The 18,331-nt window shown below is 45.6% G+C and overlaps 1 protein-coding gene across 1 annotated transcript in view; it reads left to right on the top strand.

The window, feature by feature from the left end:
• Nucleotides 1-10,425: 10,425 nt before the first annotated feature.
• The window catches only part of TTC9 (tetratricopeptide repeat domain 9), a 46,265-nt gene continuing 38,359 nt past the window's right edge, over nt 10,426-18,331 (top strand). Inside the window, exon 1 of the mRNA XM_070734435.1 lies at nt 10,426-11,335. Coding sequence (XP_070590536.1) covers nt 10,906-11,335 — 430 coding nt within the window. The 5' untranslated portion in view covers nt 10,426-10,905. The remainder of the gene's footprint in view (nt 11,336-18,331) is intronic.

The following is an 18,331-nucleotide window of genomic DNA, read 5'->3' as shown; positions in this document are numbered from 1 at the left end:
TGGAGGGGTTTGAATGTTGTTGGGTGGCGGGAGCACGCATCACTGTGCACTGTGTTTTATGTAGTGTGTATGTGTTGTTATTATTAAAAAATTCATTAAAATTATTTTTTTAAAAAACCTTTAGTATAAATGTGGATGATTGGTTTTTTTAAATATACAGTGGTACTTCTACTTAAGAACGCCTTTATTTAAGAACTTTTCTAGATAAGAACCGGGTGTTCAAGATTTTTTTGCTTCTACTTAAGAAATATTTTCTACTTAAAAACCCGAGCCCGGAAAATTTTCCCAGGAAATTTGAGAGCGGCATGAAGGCCCGCTCCTGCCATTCTAGTTTCCTGCCATTCCCCCTGGCTTTCTCTCTCTGGCGCAGTGTATGGGAGGCAGCCTCATGCCAGGTGTATGGGAGGCGCGTGCTCCTCCTCGCTGCCTCAGAGTCCCTCTTTTTTTTTAAGCCTTAAAGTTTTGGATATTTTTGATTCACCTCACCTCACCTTCTTCCTTCGGCAGCGACTTTCCTCCTCCTCCTCTTCTTCTTCCTCCTCCTCCTCCCACCCAAATTCTGAGCTTTTATTTCCTTCTTAATGGTTTTGCACACATTATTTGCTTTTACATTGATTCCCCTAGGGAAAATTGCTTCTACTTACAAACTTTTCTACTTAAAAACCTGGTCACAGAACAAATTAAGTTCTTAAGCAGAGGTAGCACTGCATAGGAGTTTTAGAATAAAACCTAGGTTAGGTTTCAATGCATTTTTAGTATTAAGAATTTTAGAGTATTTTAATTAGATTCCTTCATGTCTTGTATTTGTGTACTGTGAGCCGCCCTGAGTCCCAGGAGAAGGGAGGCATAGAAATCTGATTAATAAATAAATAATAGTAATTATACCTGGTTATATCCAGACCCTGAGTGCATGTGTCTTGCAGTTTGTGTTCTGACATCAGCATTCACATTTCTTCTTTTGCCCCAGCCACCCACACTAATTTACACAATGTGGCTTGTATTACATATTTGTAGAGAGTGAGCAGTTAATAAGGTTGAAACCTAGAAAAAGTGACCAGTGGCTAAAAGTCAGAGTTATGTCCATATCGCACAGATTCATCAAGCTGAGCTGCAAGCGCAGTGGCTGGGTTCATACAGCAACAAAGTCCAAGCTAATCAAATCACACCATGGTTTGCTGTACTAGATGATGCTAAGCCATGTGTGTATGAGATAAAAACATGAGAAAGAAAGAAATGAATTGCATTGCGATAGGGAGAAAAAACACTACTATGGACTTTAAACCAAGTTATTTTGCCTCCCTCCCATCATCATCTGCCTCCTATTTTTCTTCTTAACGAGTCTATCTCCTATTATAGAAAACACAGTCCTGATTAAGGAGAAATTGATTCTATAGTACTTGAGGTGAAAGATCTTAAATTGAAAATAAGTTGGCATCTATCTTTGATTCAAGCTCTTTGATTCTGAGCCATTTCCGCCTTTGATATGCCCATTTTGTTCGCTAGCCAGATGAATTACTTTGCAATTAAGAGATGCCAAAAGGAGTCGAAACAGTTCATTTTAGACCCTATTGAGCAATGTCAAAGTGTAGCGATTTAAAGTGCATCGAGATAAACTTTCCTTTTGAAAGTTTAAGGCAAACACACCTCAGTACATCCAGACATCGAGTCACTCCAGACTGACAAGCAATCATACCTGTAAGCATTTAAACAGAGAGCCTCAGTGAGGCTTCAAAGGCTGCAACCGTCTCCAATTTTGTGTTCAAGTACAAGTAGCCCTCAATGTACAAAAATTCTTTTAGTGACCATTCAAGGTTACCACGGCACTGAAAAGAAGTGGCTGAAGACATTTTTCACATTTATGACCATTGCAGCATTCCCAGTCTACGGAGAGGGGCGGCATACAAATTTAATAAATAAATAAATAAATAAATGGTCACATGATCAAAATTTGGATGCATAGCAACTGCTCCATATTGCCCCCAACAATCTGGGTTGTCGGGAAAAATATGATGATTCTGTAAATCGCTTAGAGAGGGCTGTAAAGCACTGTGAATCAGTATATGTTGCATTTTTCGGTGTATAAGATCCACTGGAGTATAAAACGCACATTATTATTATTATTATTATTATTATTATTATTATTATTATTATTAAATTTGTATGCTGCCCTTCTCCATAGACTCCCTTAGTTTGGGGAGAGAGAAAAACAGGGGAAAATCTACCCACCAGTATTCATAGAAACATAGAAGACTGACGGCAGAAAAAGACCTCATGGTCCATCTAGTCTGCCCTTATACTATTTCCTGTGTTTTATCTTAGGATGGATCTATGTTTATCCCAGGCATGTTTAAATTCAGTTACTGTGGATTTACCAACCACATCTGCTGGAAGTTTGTTCCAAGGATCTACTACTCTTTCAGTGAAATAATATTTTCTCATGTTGCTTTTGATCTTTCTCCCATCTGGTTAGTGTCCTTAATCTGTTCAGTTTAAGCACATTATTTTATCCCCTAGTTAGGGCTGGAAAAAAATCTTCGAAGAGAGTAGGAATGAAAATCAGCCTGCAAAGATTTAGGGTTCCCTTTGGAGGGAGTAGGGATAAAAAAATGCTGCAAGCTAGGAAGATCATTTGCACCTCGTTAGGGCTAAAAAAAACTTGTTTGGAGGAAGTAGTAATAAAAACAACCCTGCAAGCTGGGAAGAGCCAGGAAGATCATTAGTAACTCCTTAGGGCTGGGAAAAAAGTTTTGAAAATCTACTGAGCAAACTCTCTGACCAGTATAAGGCCATCCAAATTTCCCACCTATTTTAGGGGCAAAGGGGTGCGTCTTATACTCTGGAAAATACAGTAAGTGTAAGTGCTATCACTGTGACATTGCAGTTGTGATCCCCATTTACGACTTTCTGGCAAGCAAAGTCAATAGGGAAGCAAGATTCACTTAACAACTGTGGCGAGAAATATTGTAAAGTGGGGCTAAGCCCATTTAACAAATGTTTCATTTAGCAACACAACTTTTGTGCACAATTGTGGTTGTAAATTGAGGACTATTGGTACCAAAAAGCCACCTTTTAAAAGGCAGAAATGGTGGCAATGGTGGCAAATAAGTATTAACGGAACTCAAGTAATATTGAAAAACATCAAAATCTTTGAAAATGTGTAACTTTTTTTTCCTTTGAAAGCAGCAACATCATTTATTTATTTATTTATTTATTTATTTATTTATTATTTAGATTTGTATGCCGCCCCTCTCCGAGGACTCGGGGCGGCTCACAGCAGAGAAAAACAAATCATAAATAATCTGAATACATTTAAAACATTTAAGATTTAAAAAGAAAACCCCATATAGTACATACACACTCACAAGCATACCATACACAATTTAAACATGCCCAGGGGGAGATGTCTTAGTTCCCCCATGCCTGACGGCAAAGGTGGGTTTTAAGGAGTTTATGGAAGGCAGGTAGAGTAGGGGCAGTTCTAATCTCCGGGGGGAGTTGGTTCCAGAGAGCCGGTGCCGCCACAGAGAAGGCTCTTCCCCTGGGGCCCGCCAACCGACACTGTTTAGTTGACGGGACCCGGAGAAGGCCCACTCTGTGGGACCTAATCGGTCGCTGGGATTCATGCGGCAGGAGGCGGTCTCGGAGGTATTCTGGTCCGATGCCATGAAGGGCTTTAAAGGTCATAACCAACACTTTGAATTGTGACCGGAAATTGATCGGCAGCCAATGCAGACTGCGGAGTGATGGTGAAACATGGGCATACCTAGGTAAGCCCATGACTGCTCTCGCAGCTGCATTCTGCACGATCTGAAGTTTCCAAACACTTTTCAGAGGTAGCCCCATGTAGAGAGCATTACAGTAGTCGAACCTCGAGGTGATGAGGGCATGAGTGACTGTGAGCAATGAGTCCCGGTCCAGATAGGGCCGCAACTGGTGCACCAGGCGAACCTGGGCAAACGCCCCCCTCGCCACAGCTGAGAGATGGTTTTCTAATGTGAGCTGTGGATCGAGGAGGATGCCCAAGTTGCAGACCCTCTCTGAGGGGGGCAATGATCCCCCCCCCAGGGTGATGGACAGACAGATGGGATTGTCCTTGGGAGGCAGAACCCACAGCCACTCCGTCTTATCCGGGTTGAGTTTGAGTCTGTTGACACCCATCCAGGCCCCAACAGCCTCCAGGCACCGGCACATCACTTCCACCGCTTCGTTGACTGGGCATGGGGTGGAGATGTAAAGCTGGGTATCATCGGCATATTGATGATACCTCACCCCATGTCCTTGGATGATCTCACCCAGCGGTTTCATGTAGATGTTGAATAGCAGGGGGGAGAGGACCGACCCCTGAGGTACCCCACAAGGGAGCGACCTCGGAGCCGACCTATGACCCCCCAATAACACCGACTGCGACCGGCCAGAGAGGTAGGAGGAGAACCACTGAAGAACAGTGCCTCCCACTCCCAACCCCTCCAGCCGGTGCAGAAGGATACCATGGTCGATGGTATCGAAAGCCGCTGAGAGGTCAAGAAGCACCAGAGGATAAACCCCTGTCCCGGGCCCGCCAGAGATCATCCATCAACGCGACCAAATTGGTTTCCGTGCTGTAACCGGGCCTGAAGCCTGACTGCTGGGGACCTAGATAATCGGCTTCTTCCAAGGACCGCTGGAGCTGGAGTGCCACCACCTTCTCGGCAACCTTCCCCATAAAGGGAAGGTTGGAGACTGGACGATAGTTATTAAGTATGGCTGGGTCCAGGGAGGGCTTCTTGAGGAGGGGGCGCACAAGCGCTTCTTTATAGAGAGTTGGAAAGACTCCCCTCCCCAAGAAAGCGTTGGTAATCTCCTGGGCCCAGCTCCGTGTCACCTCCCTGCTGGCCTAGACCAACCAGGAGGGGCACGGATCCAGTAAACAGGTGGCGGAACTCACAGCTCCAATGGCCTTGTCCACTTCATCAGGTGTCACCAGATCAAACTCTTCCCAGACAGGTGGACAAGTACGTGCCCCAGTCACCTCGACTGACTCGTTGTCAGTCGACTCTGTATTACAATTGGAGTCGAGATCAGCCCGGATCTGAGCAACTTTATCAGCGAAAAATGTGTTAAAATCCTCGGCACTGCTCTGCAAGGGCTCCCCAGCTCCCCCCTGGTTAAGAAGGGAGCGGGTCACCCTAAACAGAGCGGCCGGGCGGGATTCCGCTGATGCAACCAAGGTGGCATGGTACGCGCATCTTGCCGCCTTGAGCGCCACTTTGTAAGTCTTAATAAAATCTCTTACAAGTGTTCGATCGGATTCGGACCTACTCTTCCTCCATCGCTTCTCTAGACGTCTCTTTTGGCATTTCAACTCCCGGAGCTCCTCGTTGAACCATGGGGCTCTACGGGGTCTAGCGCCGCGGAGAGGTCGCAAAGGCGCAATCCGGTCAAGAGCCCCAGCCGCAGCCCTGTTCCAGGCTTCAGCAAGGGACTCCGCCGAACTGTGGACGAGTGCCTGTGGAATAACCCCAAGCGCCGTCTGAAAGCCCTCTGGGTCCATCAGGCGTCTGGGGCGGAACATCTTCATTGGTTCCGCCTCCCTGCGGGGAAGGATTGGAGCCAGGAAGTCAAGCCGTAGTAGAAAATGGTCTGACCATGACAAAGGCAACGCTTCTAAGCCCCTTAGTCTCGGACCATTACTCAATTGCTCGGAAAGGAATACCATGTCAGGTGCATGCCCTCCCTCATGAGTCGGACCCTGTACTACTTGAGTCAGGTCCATGGCTGTCATGGTGGCCATGAACTCCTGTGCCAGCCCAGAGGTTTCGCCGAGTGACGGCAGGTTGAAGTCCCCCAGGACAATGAGTCCGGGGAACTCCACCGCCAACCCGGCTACCTCCTCGAGTAGCACAGGCAGGGCTTTTGACACGCAGCTGGGAGGCAGGTACGTGAGAAATAAGCCCACCTGAACCCCTAAGTCCAACTTCAGCAAGAGAGACTCGCAACCCGCAATTTCCGGAGCAATGAGTCTACGCAGGCAAAGGCTCTCCCTGGCTATAATAGCCACTCCTCCCCCCCTTCCCTGGGGTCGAGGTTGATGCCATATCTGAAACCCGGCTGGGCAAATTTCAGAGAGAGGAACACCTCCCTCCAGGCCCAGCCAGGTTTCAGTAATACAACCCAGGTCGGCCTCCTCATTCAGGATCAGATCCCGGATGAGGAGAGCTTTATTTACCACCGACCTGGCATTGAGCAGCAGCAACCTGATAACAATAATGTTAGCAAGTAAAACTTAACTTAAAATAGGAGTGCCTATTGTACTCTAGGAATAGATAAAGCATATAATAAAATTACTTGTATAATATCTAATGGATAAAGAATTGAATGAAGATCAGAGGAATCAAATTTAGCATTAACCAAATTATGTGAGCTGATTGACACCTCATCCTAAACTATAGACTGATTCGTTTACTTTGGGAATCTAGCCTCTGTGAATCAAGGTTCAACGTATTGTGTGAGTCCACCAATTACCACCAGTTTTATAAGACATTTACTCAATCTGACTGAAATGGATAAAGATTGAATCAATCCATTTGTAATCCCTGATTACATAATGTGTTAGAGGATGCTGAAAGAATATTGGATTACTATCATCATCATATCTGTGCTAGAATGCAAGATTAGTTTAAACCTCATAATCTGCCCATTTTTTCTGATTATCCATTTGTTACCTATAGATGGACATGTGAGAAATATTGGCACTGACAACAAGACACTACAACCCTTCACAAGTTGACAAGGAGGTACTACTAGTGTAACACATGGCAACTCCAAATCTCAACCAGCAAATGCTCTGTCCTACACATTGGGAAAAAGAATCTGAACTCCAAAAACGAACTGAATAATCAAATTATCACAGATAATCCCCACTCGGTTAAAGACCTCGGTACAGTATACTAATAACAAAGGATTTAAGTGCCAAAGCTCACTGCAACAACATAGCCAAGAAGGCTTCAAGAGTTGTAAACCTAATCCTATGTAGCTTCTGCTCTGGCAATCTCACACTACTTACCAGAGCTTACAAAACTTTCGCCAGACCCATCCTCAAATACAGCTCATTTGTTTGGAACCCATATCGCATCTCAGACATTAACACCCTTGAAAATGTCCAAAGATACTTCACCAGAAGAGCCCTTCACTCCTCCACTCGAAACAGAATACCCTACGAGACTAGACTTTCAATCCTGGGCCTAGAAAGCTTAGAACTAAGACGCCTTAAACAAGATCTAAGTATTTTCCACAAGATCATATGCTGCAACATCCTGCCTGTCGGCGACTATTTCAGCTTCAACCACAACAACACAAGAGCACACAACAGATTTAAAGTTAATATTAACCGCTCCAAACTTGACTGTAAAAAATATGACTGCATTAACCAAGTTGTCAAAGCGTGGAACTCATTACCGGACTCCATAGTGTCATCCCCAAACCCCCAACACTTTACCCTTGGATTATCTATGGTTGACCTATCCAGATTCCTAAGAGGTCAGTAAGGGGCGAGTACAAGTGCACTAGAGTGCCTTCCGTCCCCTGTCATATTGCTCTCCTATATCTCCTATACCAGTGGTTCTCAACCTTTCTAATGCCATGGCCCCTTAATACAATTCCTCATGTTATGGTGACCCCCAACCATAAGCCTAGCACCAATTCTCCCAACAGAGCTTTAAGCTGATTGGCAGGAAGGTCAGAGGTACCTCCACACTGTAAACACCTGATTGGTCGGATTGTGAAAATATGTTCCAAGGCGCCAAAATAGAAGATGTAGTTCATAACACCATGGGAAATTTGTCTTTTTCTATGGTCTTTGGTGACCCCTGTGAAATGGGTTTTTGACCCCCAAAGGGGTCCTGACCCCCAGGTTGAGAACCGCTGTCCTATACCTTTCTTCTATTCCTATATCTCTTCTTCTATTCTTTCATTGATATGTTCTATTCCTATATCTTCTCTTCTATTCTTTCTTAGATATATTTTACTATAAGTATCTCCTCTATAAGCTTCATCATGTATTTTACTATGTGTATACCCACTAAACCCCTCATTGTGTATTGGACAAAATCAATCAATCGATAAATAAAATAAATACTGCCTGGTAGCAAACCTGCTATGCACATTGCTCAAGTAGGAAATGATTGAGAAACCTGTGTACAGTTGCAGCTGACTGGAAGACTCAATACTTGGGCCAAGGTTCCTGGATTTCATCCAGCCTTTACTAGCCAGTAACTTGCCAAAGTCGGTGCTAGCCAAACATATGACAAGAGCAAGAATTTAGACCCCAAACTGCAGCTACATTCAAACATTTTTTGTACTAAAGCTACTACAAATGGACTATTAAGGGTGAAGTGATTTACTACTTAGTCTTAGAGACCTCACACTCTCTTTCCGTCCCTTAGGGAGAATTCTCTCCATCACTACTGTAAACCAGCCATTATTTATTTATTTATTATTTATTATTTATTTATTATTTGGAGTTGTATGCCGCCCCTCTCCGAAGACTCGGGGCGGCTCACAACAAGTGAAAAACAATCCAATACAATCCAATTAATTAAAATACTATAAGTTTAAGAAAATCCCTTGTACTAACTTACACACATACAGACATACCATATATAACTTCAACGTGCCCAGGGGGAGATGTTTAGTTTCCCCATGCCTGACGGCAAAGGTGGGTTTTGAGGAGTTTACGGAAGGCAGGAAGAGTAGGGGCAGTTCTGATCTCCGGGGGGAGTTGGTTCCAGAGGGCCGGTGCCGCCACAGAGAAGGCTCTCCCCCTGGGGCCCGCCAACCGGCATTGTTTAGTTGACGGGACCCGGAGGAGGCCCACTCTGTGGGACCGAATCGGTCGCTGGGATTCGTGCGGCAGATGGCTTGCTATGCCATCCTGAAGTGCTGGGGACTGCCAATGGACAGGGAGCTGTGAGTTGCCTTCCTCTGCTGCAGCAGGCTTATAAAAATGCCATGCAAAAGAGTATAAATGGCAGCGAGGTGAGCTTGGTAGTTTTATTGCAGATGTTTCATTGCCCAAACGAGGTAGCATCATTGGTGCTTGCACTAGGTAATGAAGCATAGGCATAAAAAACCCAAACAACCAAGGCCAGAGGGCGCCAAGGACACTTCATTTCAACCCTGAGCTACAAATATTTTCCTTTATTGATAAATGGCGGTGCCAGAAGACAAATACTTTCTCATTCTTTCTATAGCCGGTAGCTGGTACCTGATAATGTTCTTGAAAAGCACCAGTGCTCCAAGGAACAGGGAATTGGCTCACCATGGAAAGTCCTCCCCTTATGTGCATGCTTGTGACTTTATCATGACATCACAGCGCACCGGTAGCAACCAGAATGGGAATTAGACCCCGATCGCATCATCTGAGGACAGGGGTAGGCAAAGTTGGCTCTTCTATGACTTGTGGACTTCAATTTCCAGAATTCCTGAGCTAGGATGCTTGACTCAGGAATTCTGGGAGCTGAAGTCCATAAGTCATAGAAGAGCCAACTTTGCCTACACCCTATCCTAGGACACTGTAACCATAGTCATAGTTCCCTCTAAGCTGAGCAGTGAGCAATCGCTCACTTAAAAATCATCATCAACTCAGAGTTTTTCAAACCTGCCCAGAAGCCGAGAGGGAAAGAGTGAGAGGGAAGGAGAGAGAGAGGAAGAGAGAGAAACAGAAAAAAGAGAGGAAGGAAAAGAAAAAGAAAAAGAATGGGAGTAAGGAAGAGAGAAAGAAAATCAAAATCTAGTTTGAAACTAGCTCAACTATTTAAGTGGCATTTTGATATTGATAGAGTTGCCCTATTATGAGCTCACTGTTATAGACACACAGTACAGTATTTTATTTTGAAATTCTCTGAGGCAAAACAGGGTGGGTTTTTTATGTATTTGTTTGTTTGTTTGTTTGTTTGTTTGTTTGTTTATTTAATATTTCTGTGCCGCTCAGACACTATACTTTTCCGCCCCCCCCAAAAAAAAAATTAGAGGGAACACTGACCATAGTACGAACCAGTTGCTAAGCGTCTGAATTTTGATCATATGACCATGGAGGGGGATGAAACAATGCAACAGTGGTAAGCGTGGGACACTTTGAAGGGTCCTTAAATGAGCTCGTTGTAAGTCGAGCTCGTTGTAAATTTACATGCAGGCGCTTGGGGGGGGGGGCAGTCGCCCTCCTTTCCCGCGCCCAAGCGTTCAGGTCCATGGTGCCTGTCGCTTTAAGAGCCTACATACCTTGGTCTCTGAGGCAAAGAGATGGTGGCTTCCTCCCCACCCTCACTCCCAAATTCGAGGCGCGGCGCTCTGCTCCCCCCCCTACACACACTCTCTGCCTACGTCACCTGACAGATTCCCCGTCTCCTCTTCACCCTCGCGCCTCCCCCCCTTCCCCTTTCCATACGTCGCCCGGTGCCTTTTAGAGTCGGTCGGAGAGCGGGCTGGGCGAGCAGTTGGGCTCTTTGCCCGCCCCTCCCTTCCCTCCCTCCCTGCGTGCGTGCGTTCGGGCGGGCAGAATCTTCTGGGTTGGCGAAATCCCCTCAGAAACAACGCGGCGGCGCGGGAACCAGCAGCCCCGCGCGCCCCGCGCGACGGGAGGCAGGTCGGAGAGGAGGAGGCGAGGAGGCGGCGGTGCCCCGCTCTTGCCAGGGAGGATGGGAGCCAGCGGCCGCGCCGAGCCAAAGGGGGGCAGCAGCCCCAGCAAGCCGGGAGCTGCCTCGGCCGTCGCTTGAGTCCTTCGGCGGGCGGGCGGGGGGAGGGAGGGAAGGAAGGAAGAAGAGGAGGTGGCGGCGGCAGAGGCAGCGGCGCTTTCTCGCTCTCCGGCTTCAGCGTCGGAGCCGCTGCTGCCGCCGCCCTGAGAAGCGAGGAGGAGCCAAGCAGCGGCTGGCAATGGAGCGGAAGAGCCCCGCTATTGCGGGGAAGCACAACCCGGGAAGCCGGGCACCAGGGGACGGGCACTGCGCCCAGGGCAGCGGCGGGTCAGCGGCGGGCGCCCAGCATCGGAGCAGCGGCGGCGGCGGCGGCCAGCTCTCGCCGCCCCCCACCGCTTCTCCGGCTGCCGAGCCGGAGCAGCTGATCCGGAGAGCGCTGGATTTCAAAAGCCAAGGCGCTCAGTGCTACAAGGAGAAGAAGTGCCGGGAAGCCATCGGCAAGTATCACCGGGCGCTGCTGGAGCTGAAGGGGCTGTTGCTGGCTCAGGAAGACGCCGAGGACGCCCCTTCGAACACCGCGGGGGCTGCCGCCGGCCTGGGCAAACTCTCCGACGAGCAGAGGCAACTGTTGGACAGCATCGAAATCGACTGTTACAACAGCCTGGCAGGTCAGGCGGGCCACTTGCGGGTTTGGGGCCCTTGGTGTGTGTGTGTGTGTGTGTATGTGTGCGTGCGTGAGTGTGAATCCGTGTATGTGCGTGTGAACGGTGAACGGAGGAGCTGGGAGGGAAATGGGGAAACGGGATAGCAATAGCATTTAGGGTTATATACCACTCCGTAGTGCTTTCACAGCCCTCTCTAAGCGGTTTACAGAATCGCAGATCGCCCCCCTCTCCAACAATCCGGGCCCTCATTTTAACCCACCTCGGAACGGTGGAAGGCTGAGTCAACGTTGAGCCGGTGCTGAGATTTGAACCGCTGAAGTACAGCTAGCAAGCGCTTCTCTGCTCTCTCTGGCCCCGAGCGCTCCGATCCCCGCTTTATGACCGAAGTTCGACTTGGGAGGCTGAAGGCAAAGGCTTCGGGGCGCGGGGGAAAGATAGGAGATGCTACTTCAATCGTAGGCAAGTTTTTGATAGCGAGATCAAGTCGCGAAATAGGGGATCGTGACAACGACGGGCGTCGTTTCTCTCCCCCCCGTTCCCTCTCGTCCCCCTCCAAACTTCGGCCTTTCCGCGATGGGCTTGCAAACCTGTGTTGTTGTTGTTTTCCCTAGAAAGTGGGCGCGGGGATTTGCTGCCCGCTGCTGCCGTTGGGAGCCTGGAGATGGAAAGCATCCCGGATGTCTTTGGAAAGATTCCTTCTCTCTATCAGGAGAAAGCAAATAAAGGGCCGCGTTTATTTAGGGTGGAATTGGCTTTCTCGGAGGCAATACTTTGTTAGGTTGCTTTTGCCGTTCCTCTGGTGTGTGTGTGTGTGTGTGTGTGTGTGTGTTTGCGCGCGCGCAGGCTAAACAGCTGAAAAGCACATCTGCTGCAGTGCACCTTTCTACATCGCTAAATAACTAGGGCATAATAAATAGTCGGGGTTATGCGTGCAACTTTAAAGTAAAGGGTTGGTTTCCTTGTCCCCGAGGGTCTTGCAAATCCAGTTTACTTTAAGGGGAAAAGATATGGGGGGGGGGGGAGTGTAATTCCTGCGGCAGATTTCTTCCAGCATAAACTGTTACCAATTAGGACCCAGTTGGTCAGATGTGTGAAGTATTACTCCGGGTAGATAGTGCTACAGACCTCCCCACCTTCTAATGAATCCGAGGAAAACGCTGGTTGTGCTTGTGATCTTCAGAAGCAGCAGAATACAATCAGTTAGTTGCTTTTGTCTTGCAAGAGTCTGTTGTTTTCCTAGTTGCAACAGCCAGATGGTAACATGGTTGCCCTTCTAGAATTTGTTCCTAGGGGAAATATGTCTCCATGTATTCTGTGGGCAATAGTAAAATTAATACACCAGACCAACTGAATGCTCTGTGTGTCTGGGTGTGTGTGTGTCTGTATAAAAGGCAGCGCTGATCATAACAGCGCAAGAACAGACCCTAAGCATCAGATCCATAGAAGGATGGATTTACCACACTAGAATAGAATATAGAATTATTTATTGGCCAAGTGTGATTGGACACACAAGGAATTTGTCTTTGGTGCATATGCTCTCAGTGTAGAAGAGAGATATTTGTCAAGAATCATGAGGTACAACACTTAATGATTGTCATAGGGGTCAAATAAGCAATGAGGAAACAATCAATATTAATAAAAATCTTAAGGATACAAGCAACAAGTTATACAGTCATACAGTCATAAGTGGGAGGAGATGGGTGATAGGAATGATGAGAAAAAAACTAGTAGTAATAGTAGTGCAGACTTAGTAAATACTTTAACAGTGTTGAGGAAATTATTTGTTTAGCAGAGTGATGGCATTCGGGGGAAAACTGTTCTTGTGTCTAGTTGTCTTGGTGTGCAGTGCTCTCTAGCAACATTTTGAGGGTGGGAGTTGAAACTGTTTATGTCCAGGATGCGAGGGGTCAGTAAATATTTTCACACCCCTCTTTTTGACTCGGGCAGTATACAGGTCCCCAATGGAAGGCAGGTTGGCAGCAATTGTTTTTTCACTAGATAGAACCAAAGGGGTAGATCCATACCTCTCAACTTTGGCAGCTGAAAACTGTGCAGAGTTTAACTCCCAGAATTCCCTAGCCAGTCATCAAGGAGTTTCCACAGGTGATGGAGAGTAAAAGGGCTTAAGAAGCTGTGGGAGTTTCGGATCCAGATGGACAGGCAGGCACTAAACAACCAATCAGACACTCTAGTAGTAGACAAATTAATACACAAAGACCAGAAGAGAGCAGTAGTGGTAGATGTAATGGTACCAAGAAACAACAACAACAGGAAGTAGAAGCCTGGGAAGTCTGAGAAGTACCAGGCTTGAAGAAGGAACTGGGGGAGATTTGGAAAGCAAAAGTGGTCTCACTGTTGTTAAAAGGACTTGAGGCTGTGACTCCTAAACTGGGAGAATGGCTCGAGCAGATCCCAGGACAAAGAGATCAGAGCTCTTGGTCCAGAAGAATGCAGTGCTAGGAACAGTTAAGATACTGCGCTGATCCCTCAAAACCCTCAGATCTTTTGACAGAGGACTCAAGACTGAGGAAGACACATACTACCCACAGGACTGAGAAGGGATTTTGTGTGTGTGTGTGTGTGTGTGTGTGTGATGCAGTTGTTCAGAGTTGGCTATTTCCCTTTGGGGGAAGAGTAGAAGACCAAGGGGTCTAAAGTCAAAAAGAGGAGATATCTGAAGACATCTGTCCTTAGTAAGGTGGTGGGAGTGGGAGAGAGAAATGTTCCAGAAACTTTGTGGGGAGAAAGGAAGAGAAAGAGCAGCATTTATTATATCCAGCTTGAAAACGTGACAACTGTAGTACAGTAGCTGGATTTGTCGTGATTTTTTTCAAGAGCAATGTAATTAGGAGCCAGCAATTCTATGGACTGCTAATTTGATGACAATAACTTTGAAATGATCGATCGGTTCTCCAGAGATTACGATCCATAGATTCTTTTCCAAGACTTCTCTGCTTTTGCAGCTATCAATTATACAGCACTTTTTTTTCTCCTCTGCCTGTTTCTTCCAGTTGTTTATTATCAATCAGTTCAATGGCATTAATACTATAATGGCTGGAGTTACCTCTTTCAGAAGTACTGATGGTAAAAAAGCATAGATCTGGATGGGCATGAAATACTCTTAATTTGATTTCAATGAGCAATTTGAATACTTTTTAAAGAATGCAGAAAAAGGAAGCCTATTGTCTATTACCTATAGCTGGTAGCAACTAGTATGCTAGTATTTAAGTATGTGCGTTCTAAACTAGGAAGATCACCCATTCTAAATATTTTATGTGAGCCCCCCAACAACTTTGATTTATTCATATATCTTGGGTAAGAAATCTATGACAGCCCGTTGTGTGAACACAGTCCATCAGTCTCTCAGTCATCATAATGTTAGCATACCTTGCAGAATTTCTGTAAAATTTACTGAGACACATAAGGGAAACATTTTAAATTCTTTTTTTAAAACAATCCAAAACCTCTAAAAGAGTATTTTTTCAATCTTGACAACTTTTAAGATGTGTGAACTTCAACTCCCAGAATTCCCTGGCCAGCATGACCCCACCATATATTGGCAAGGGGAAAAGTGTGGATGTACATGAGCAACAGACCTGAGATAAAAGCATTGTTCAGAATTGATTTTATTGGGACTAAATGGAACTTAACTGTCTCTGTTTTTGCTTGGATAGGTGCTAGCTTACTTTTCAGCTTAGTGTGTTGTACAAACCTGGCATTGTTCTGTTAAACCATTGTTTATAGTTCTCAATGAATTGTGGTTTATTCAGCAAATGATGGCTAAGTAGACAAGGTCGCACCATGTGGTATGAACACAGCCCTTCTGGGTGTAACTTTCATTATAGCCACCCAGGTTTCTGTTCCACGTGTTCCCTATTTCTCAAGTATCAAGAATTACACAGCATTTTTGTATAACAGCAGAACACTGAAATATAATGAATTCATGAATGCTACCCAGTCTGATGCCCTCTGATCCTATTGGACTCTCAAGGCCTAGAGCAGGGATGGTGAACCTTTTCTTCCTCGGGTGCAGAAAAAGCTTGTGTGCACGCTATTGCATATGCATGAGTGCCCACACCCATAATCCAATGCCTGGGGAGGGCAAAAACAGCTCCCCCCCAGGCCCTCTGGAGGCTGGAAATGGCCTGTTTTCCAACTTCTGGTGGGCCCAGTAGGCTCATGTTTTGCCCATCCCAGGCTCCAAAGTCTTCCCTGGAGCTGAGGGAGGGTAAAAACACCCTCTCCCATCTGCCCGGAGGCTCTCCAGAAGCCAAAAACGCCCTCCTAGAGCCTCTGTGTGAGCTAAAAATCAGCTGGCTAGCACACACATGCACAATGGAGCTGAGCTAAGGCAACGGCTCATGTGCCATAGGTTCGCCATCACTGGCCTAGAATAATGAATTAAATATATTTGCAGTGCACCTGATTAGGGAAGAGGGGAGAGAGGTATATTTCTGTTTCAATAACCCTCCAGTGTTCTTCCATTGACACCCGGGGTGTCAAACTCACATCATCACAGTGGTGTCACATGGAATATTGGACTTTGCCCCCTTGGCTAAACTGGATGTGGACAGCAAGTGGTGCATCTGGCCTGCCAACTGTGAGTTTGATAGTCCTGACTTACACTGCTTAACCTAATTCTGAGGTCATGTATTTGTATGTTTCTCTCTGGGTGACTGAATGTGAGAAATACATTTGTATAGTACTCTTTTTGGCTTTTGTCCCATCATCCATGGGCTCCAAGCCTACCCAATGTCATACTATTATATACAATGGTACCTCATCTTATAAACGCCTCTTCTAACAAACTTTTCAAGATACAAACCCGGTGTTTAAGATTTTTTTGCCTCTTCTTCCAAACTATTTTCACCTTACGAACACAAGCCGTCACTGCTGGGATGAAGGGGTTTCTTTTTTTTCTTTTTTAAAGAAACAAAAGGGAGGGGCGGCTTGGAGGGAGCGAAAGAGTTTGCACTAAGAAAGCAAGGAGAACTGGAGTGCTTGCAGAGGCAATGAAAGGGTGTGTTTTGAAGAAAGAAAAGGGAGGGGCGGCTTGGAGAGAGATGTTTGGGATTTTCCTGAAGGATTTGCACGCATTTACATTGATTCCTATGGGAAACATTGTTTTGCCTTACAAACTTTTCACCTTACGAACCTCATCCTGGAACCAATTAAGTTCGTAAGACAAGGTATCACTATATATCTTGGAACTAAGTAGTCTCCCCCCCCACCTCTGTAAAGATGACAGATGTCATGGAGGATGAGGAGAGGTTTTTTTTTCTTATTTCCAATATGCACATAAATATTAATAATAAATGATGGTAACAGCCAAAATCAACAAAGAACCTGCCTGTGAGCAGTATAAAGGTAACTAGAGTCTGCCAGGAGAGGCTGATCTAATAGCAATGTTTGGACCTCGAAATCACAGTGACAGATTCATAGCTTGGAAGCCCAGCCAGGAGCACAAAGTCAGCCTGTTGTGCTGGTAAGGTGATGCAATATCTCTCAGCTTCTGCAGCATCTCCTTTAACACTACTGGGCCCATTCATCCTTTTTCTAAGTGTATCATTTCGATATGTATGGATGGGAAGAAGCCAAGCCTCATCCTTCCCTGATTCCTTCTTCAAGAGAAAAAAAACCCCTCCTAATTTCTTATAGATATAAGAATATCTATGCCCATGTTTCTCCAGTGTTCCATGGACTGTATTGGCTGCTAATTGGTTTCCAGACATGATTCGAAGTGTTGGCTATGACCTATAAAGCCCTACATGGCATGGGACCAGATTACCTACGGGACCACCTTCTGCCACATCAATCCCAGCATCCAGTTAGGTCCCACAGAGTTGGCTTTCTCCAGGTCCCATCAACTAGACCAGTGATTTTCAACCTTTTTTGAGCCGTGGCACATTTTTTACATTTACGAAACCCTGGGGCACATTGAGCCGGGGGGGGGGGACTAAAAAAAGTTTGGACAAAAAAATTATCTCTCTCTTCCTCCCCTTCGCTTTATTTCTTTCTCCCTCCCTCTTTCTCTCCCTTCCTTCCTCTTTCCTTCTCTTCCTTCCTTCCTCTTTTTTGCTCTCTTTCTCTCTCCCTCCCTACGTCCCTCTATGTCTTTCTCTCTCTCTCCTTCCCTCCTTCTCTTTCTCTCTCTCTCTTGCTTTCTTTCTCTTGCTTGCTTTCTCTCTCTTTCTCTCTCTCTTTCTTTCTCTTGTTCTCTCTCTCTCTCTCTCTCTTTCTCTCTTTTGCTTTCTTTCTCTCTTGCTTTTTCTCTCTCTTGCTTTCTTTCTCTCTGAGCTTCGCGGCACACCTGACCATGTCTCGCGGCACACTAGTGTGCCACGGCACACTGGTTGAAAAACACTGAACTAGACAATGTCGCTTGGTGGGGCCTAGGGGAAGAGCCTTCTCTGTGGGGGCCCCCATCGTTCTGGAATCAGCTCCTCCCGGAGATTCATACTGTCCCCACCCTCCTAGCCTTCTGTAAGAATCTGAAAATCTATTATGTCGCCAGGCTTGGGGTCACTAGACCCTAGCCTCTGGCCAATGAATGTGTGGTATGTTTGTGGTTTGAATCTAAATGAATGATTTTTAATGTTTTAGTCTTTTTAGAGTCGGTTTAGTTATTTTTATTAATTAGTTTATTTTTATTAATTGGATCAGATATGTTATTGTATATTGTGTTATGATATGTTGTGAGCCACCCTGAGTTCACAGAGAGGGGTGGCATACAAGTCCAATAAACAAACAAACAAACATTCTCCTCCTTTTCTCAATCAACATAGAACTGCGACTGAGAATTATAGAATGGAGATGCTCTTCTGCTTGTAAGTCCATATATTCAGGATTTATTTATTTATTTATTTATTTATTTATTTATTTATTTATTTATCTATCTATCTATCTATCTATCTATCTATCTATCTATCTATCTATCTATCTATTTATTTATTTATTTATTTATTTATTAGATTTGTATGCCGCCCCTCTCCGTAGACT

Source organism: Erythrolamprus reginae, chromosome 1 (assembly GCF_031021105.1).
Source record: "Erythrolamprus reginae isolate rEryReg1 chromosome 1, rEryReg1.hap1, whole genome shotgun sequence".
NCBI classification, from domain to species: Eukaryota; Metazoa; Chordata; class Lepidosauria; order Squamata; family Dipsadidae; genus Erythrolamprus; species Erythrolamprus reginae.
Note: the sequence above shows the minus strand (reverse complement) of the source record. Positions and strands in the feature narration are given on the sequence as shown.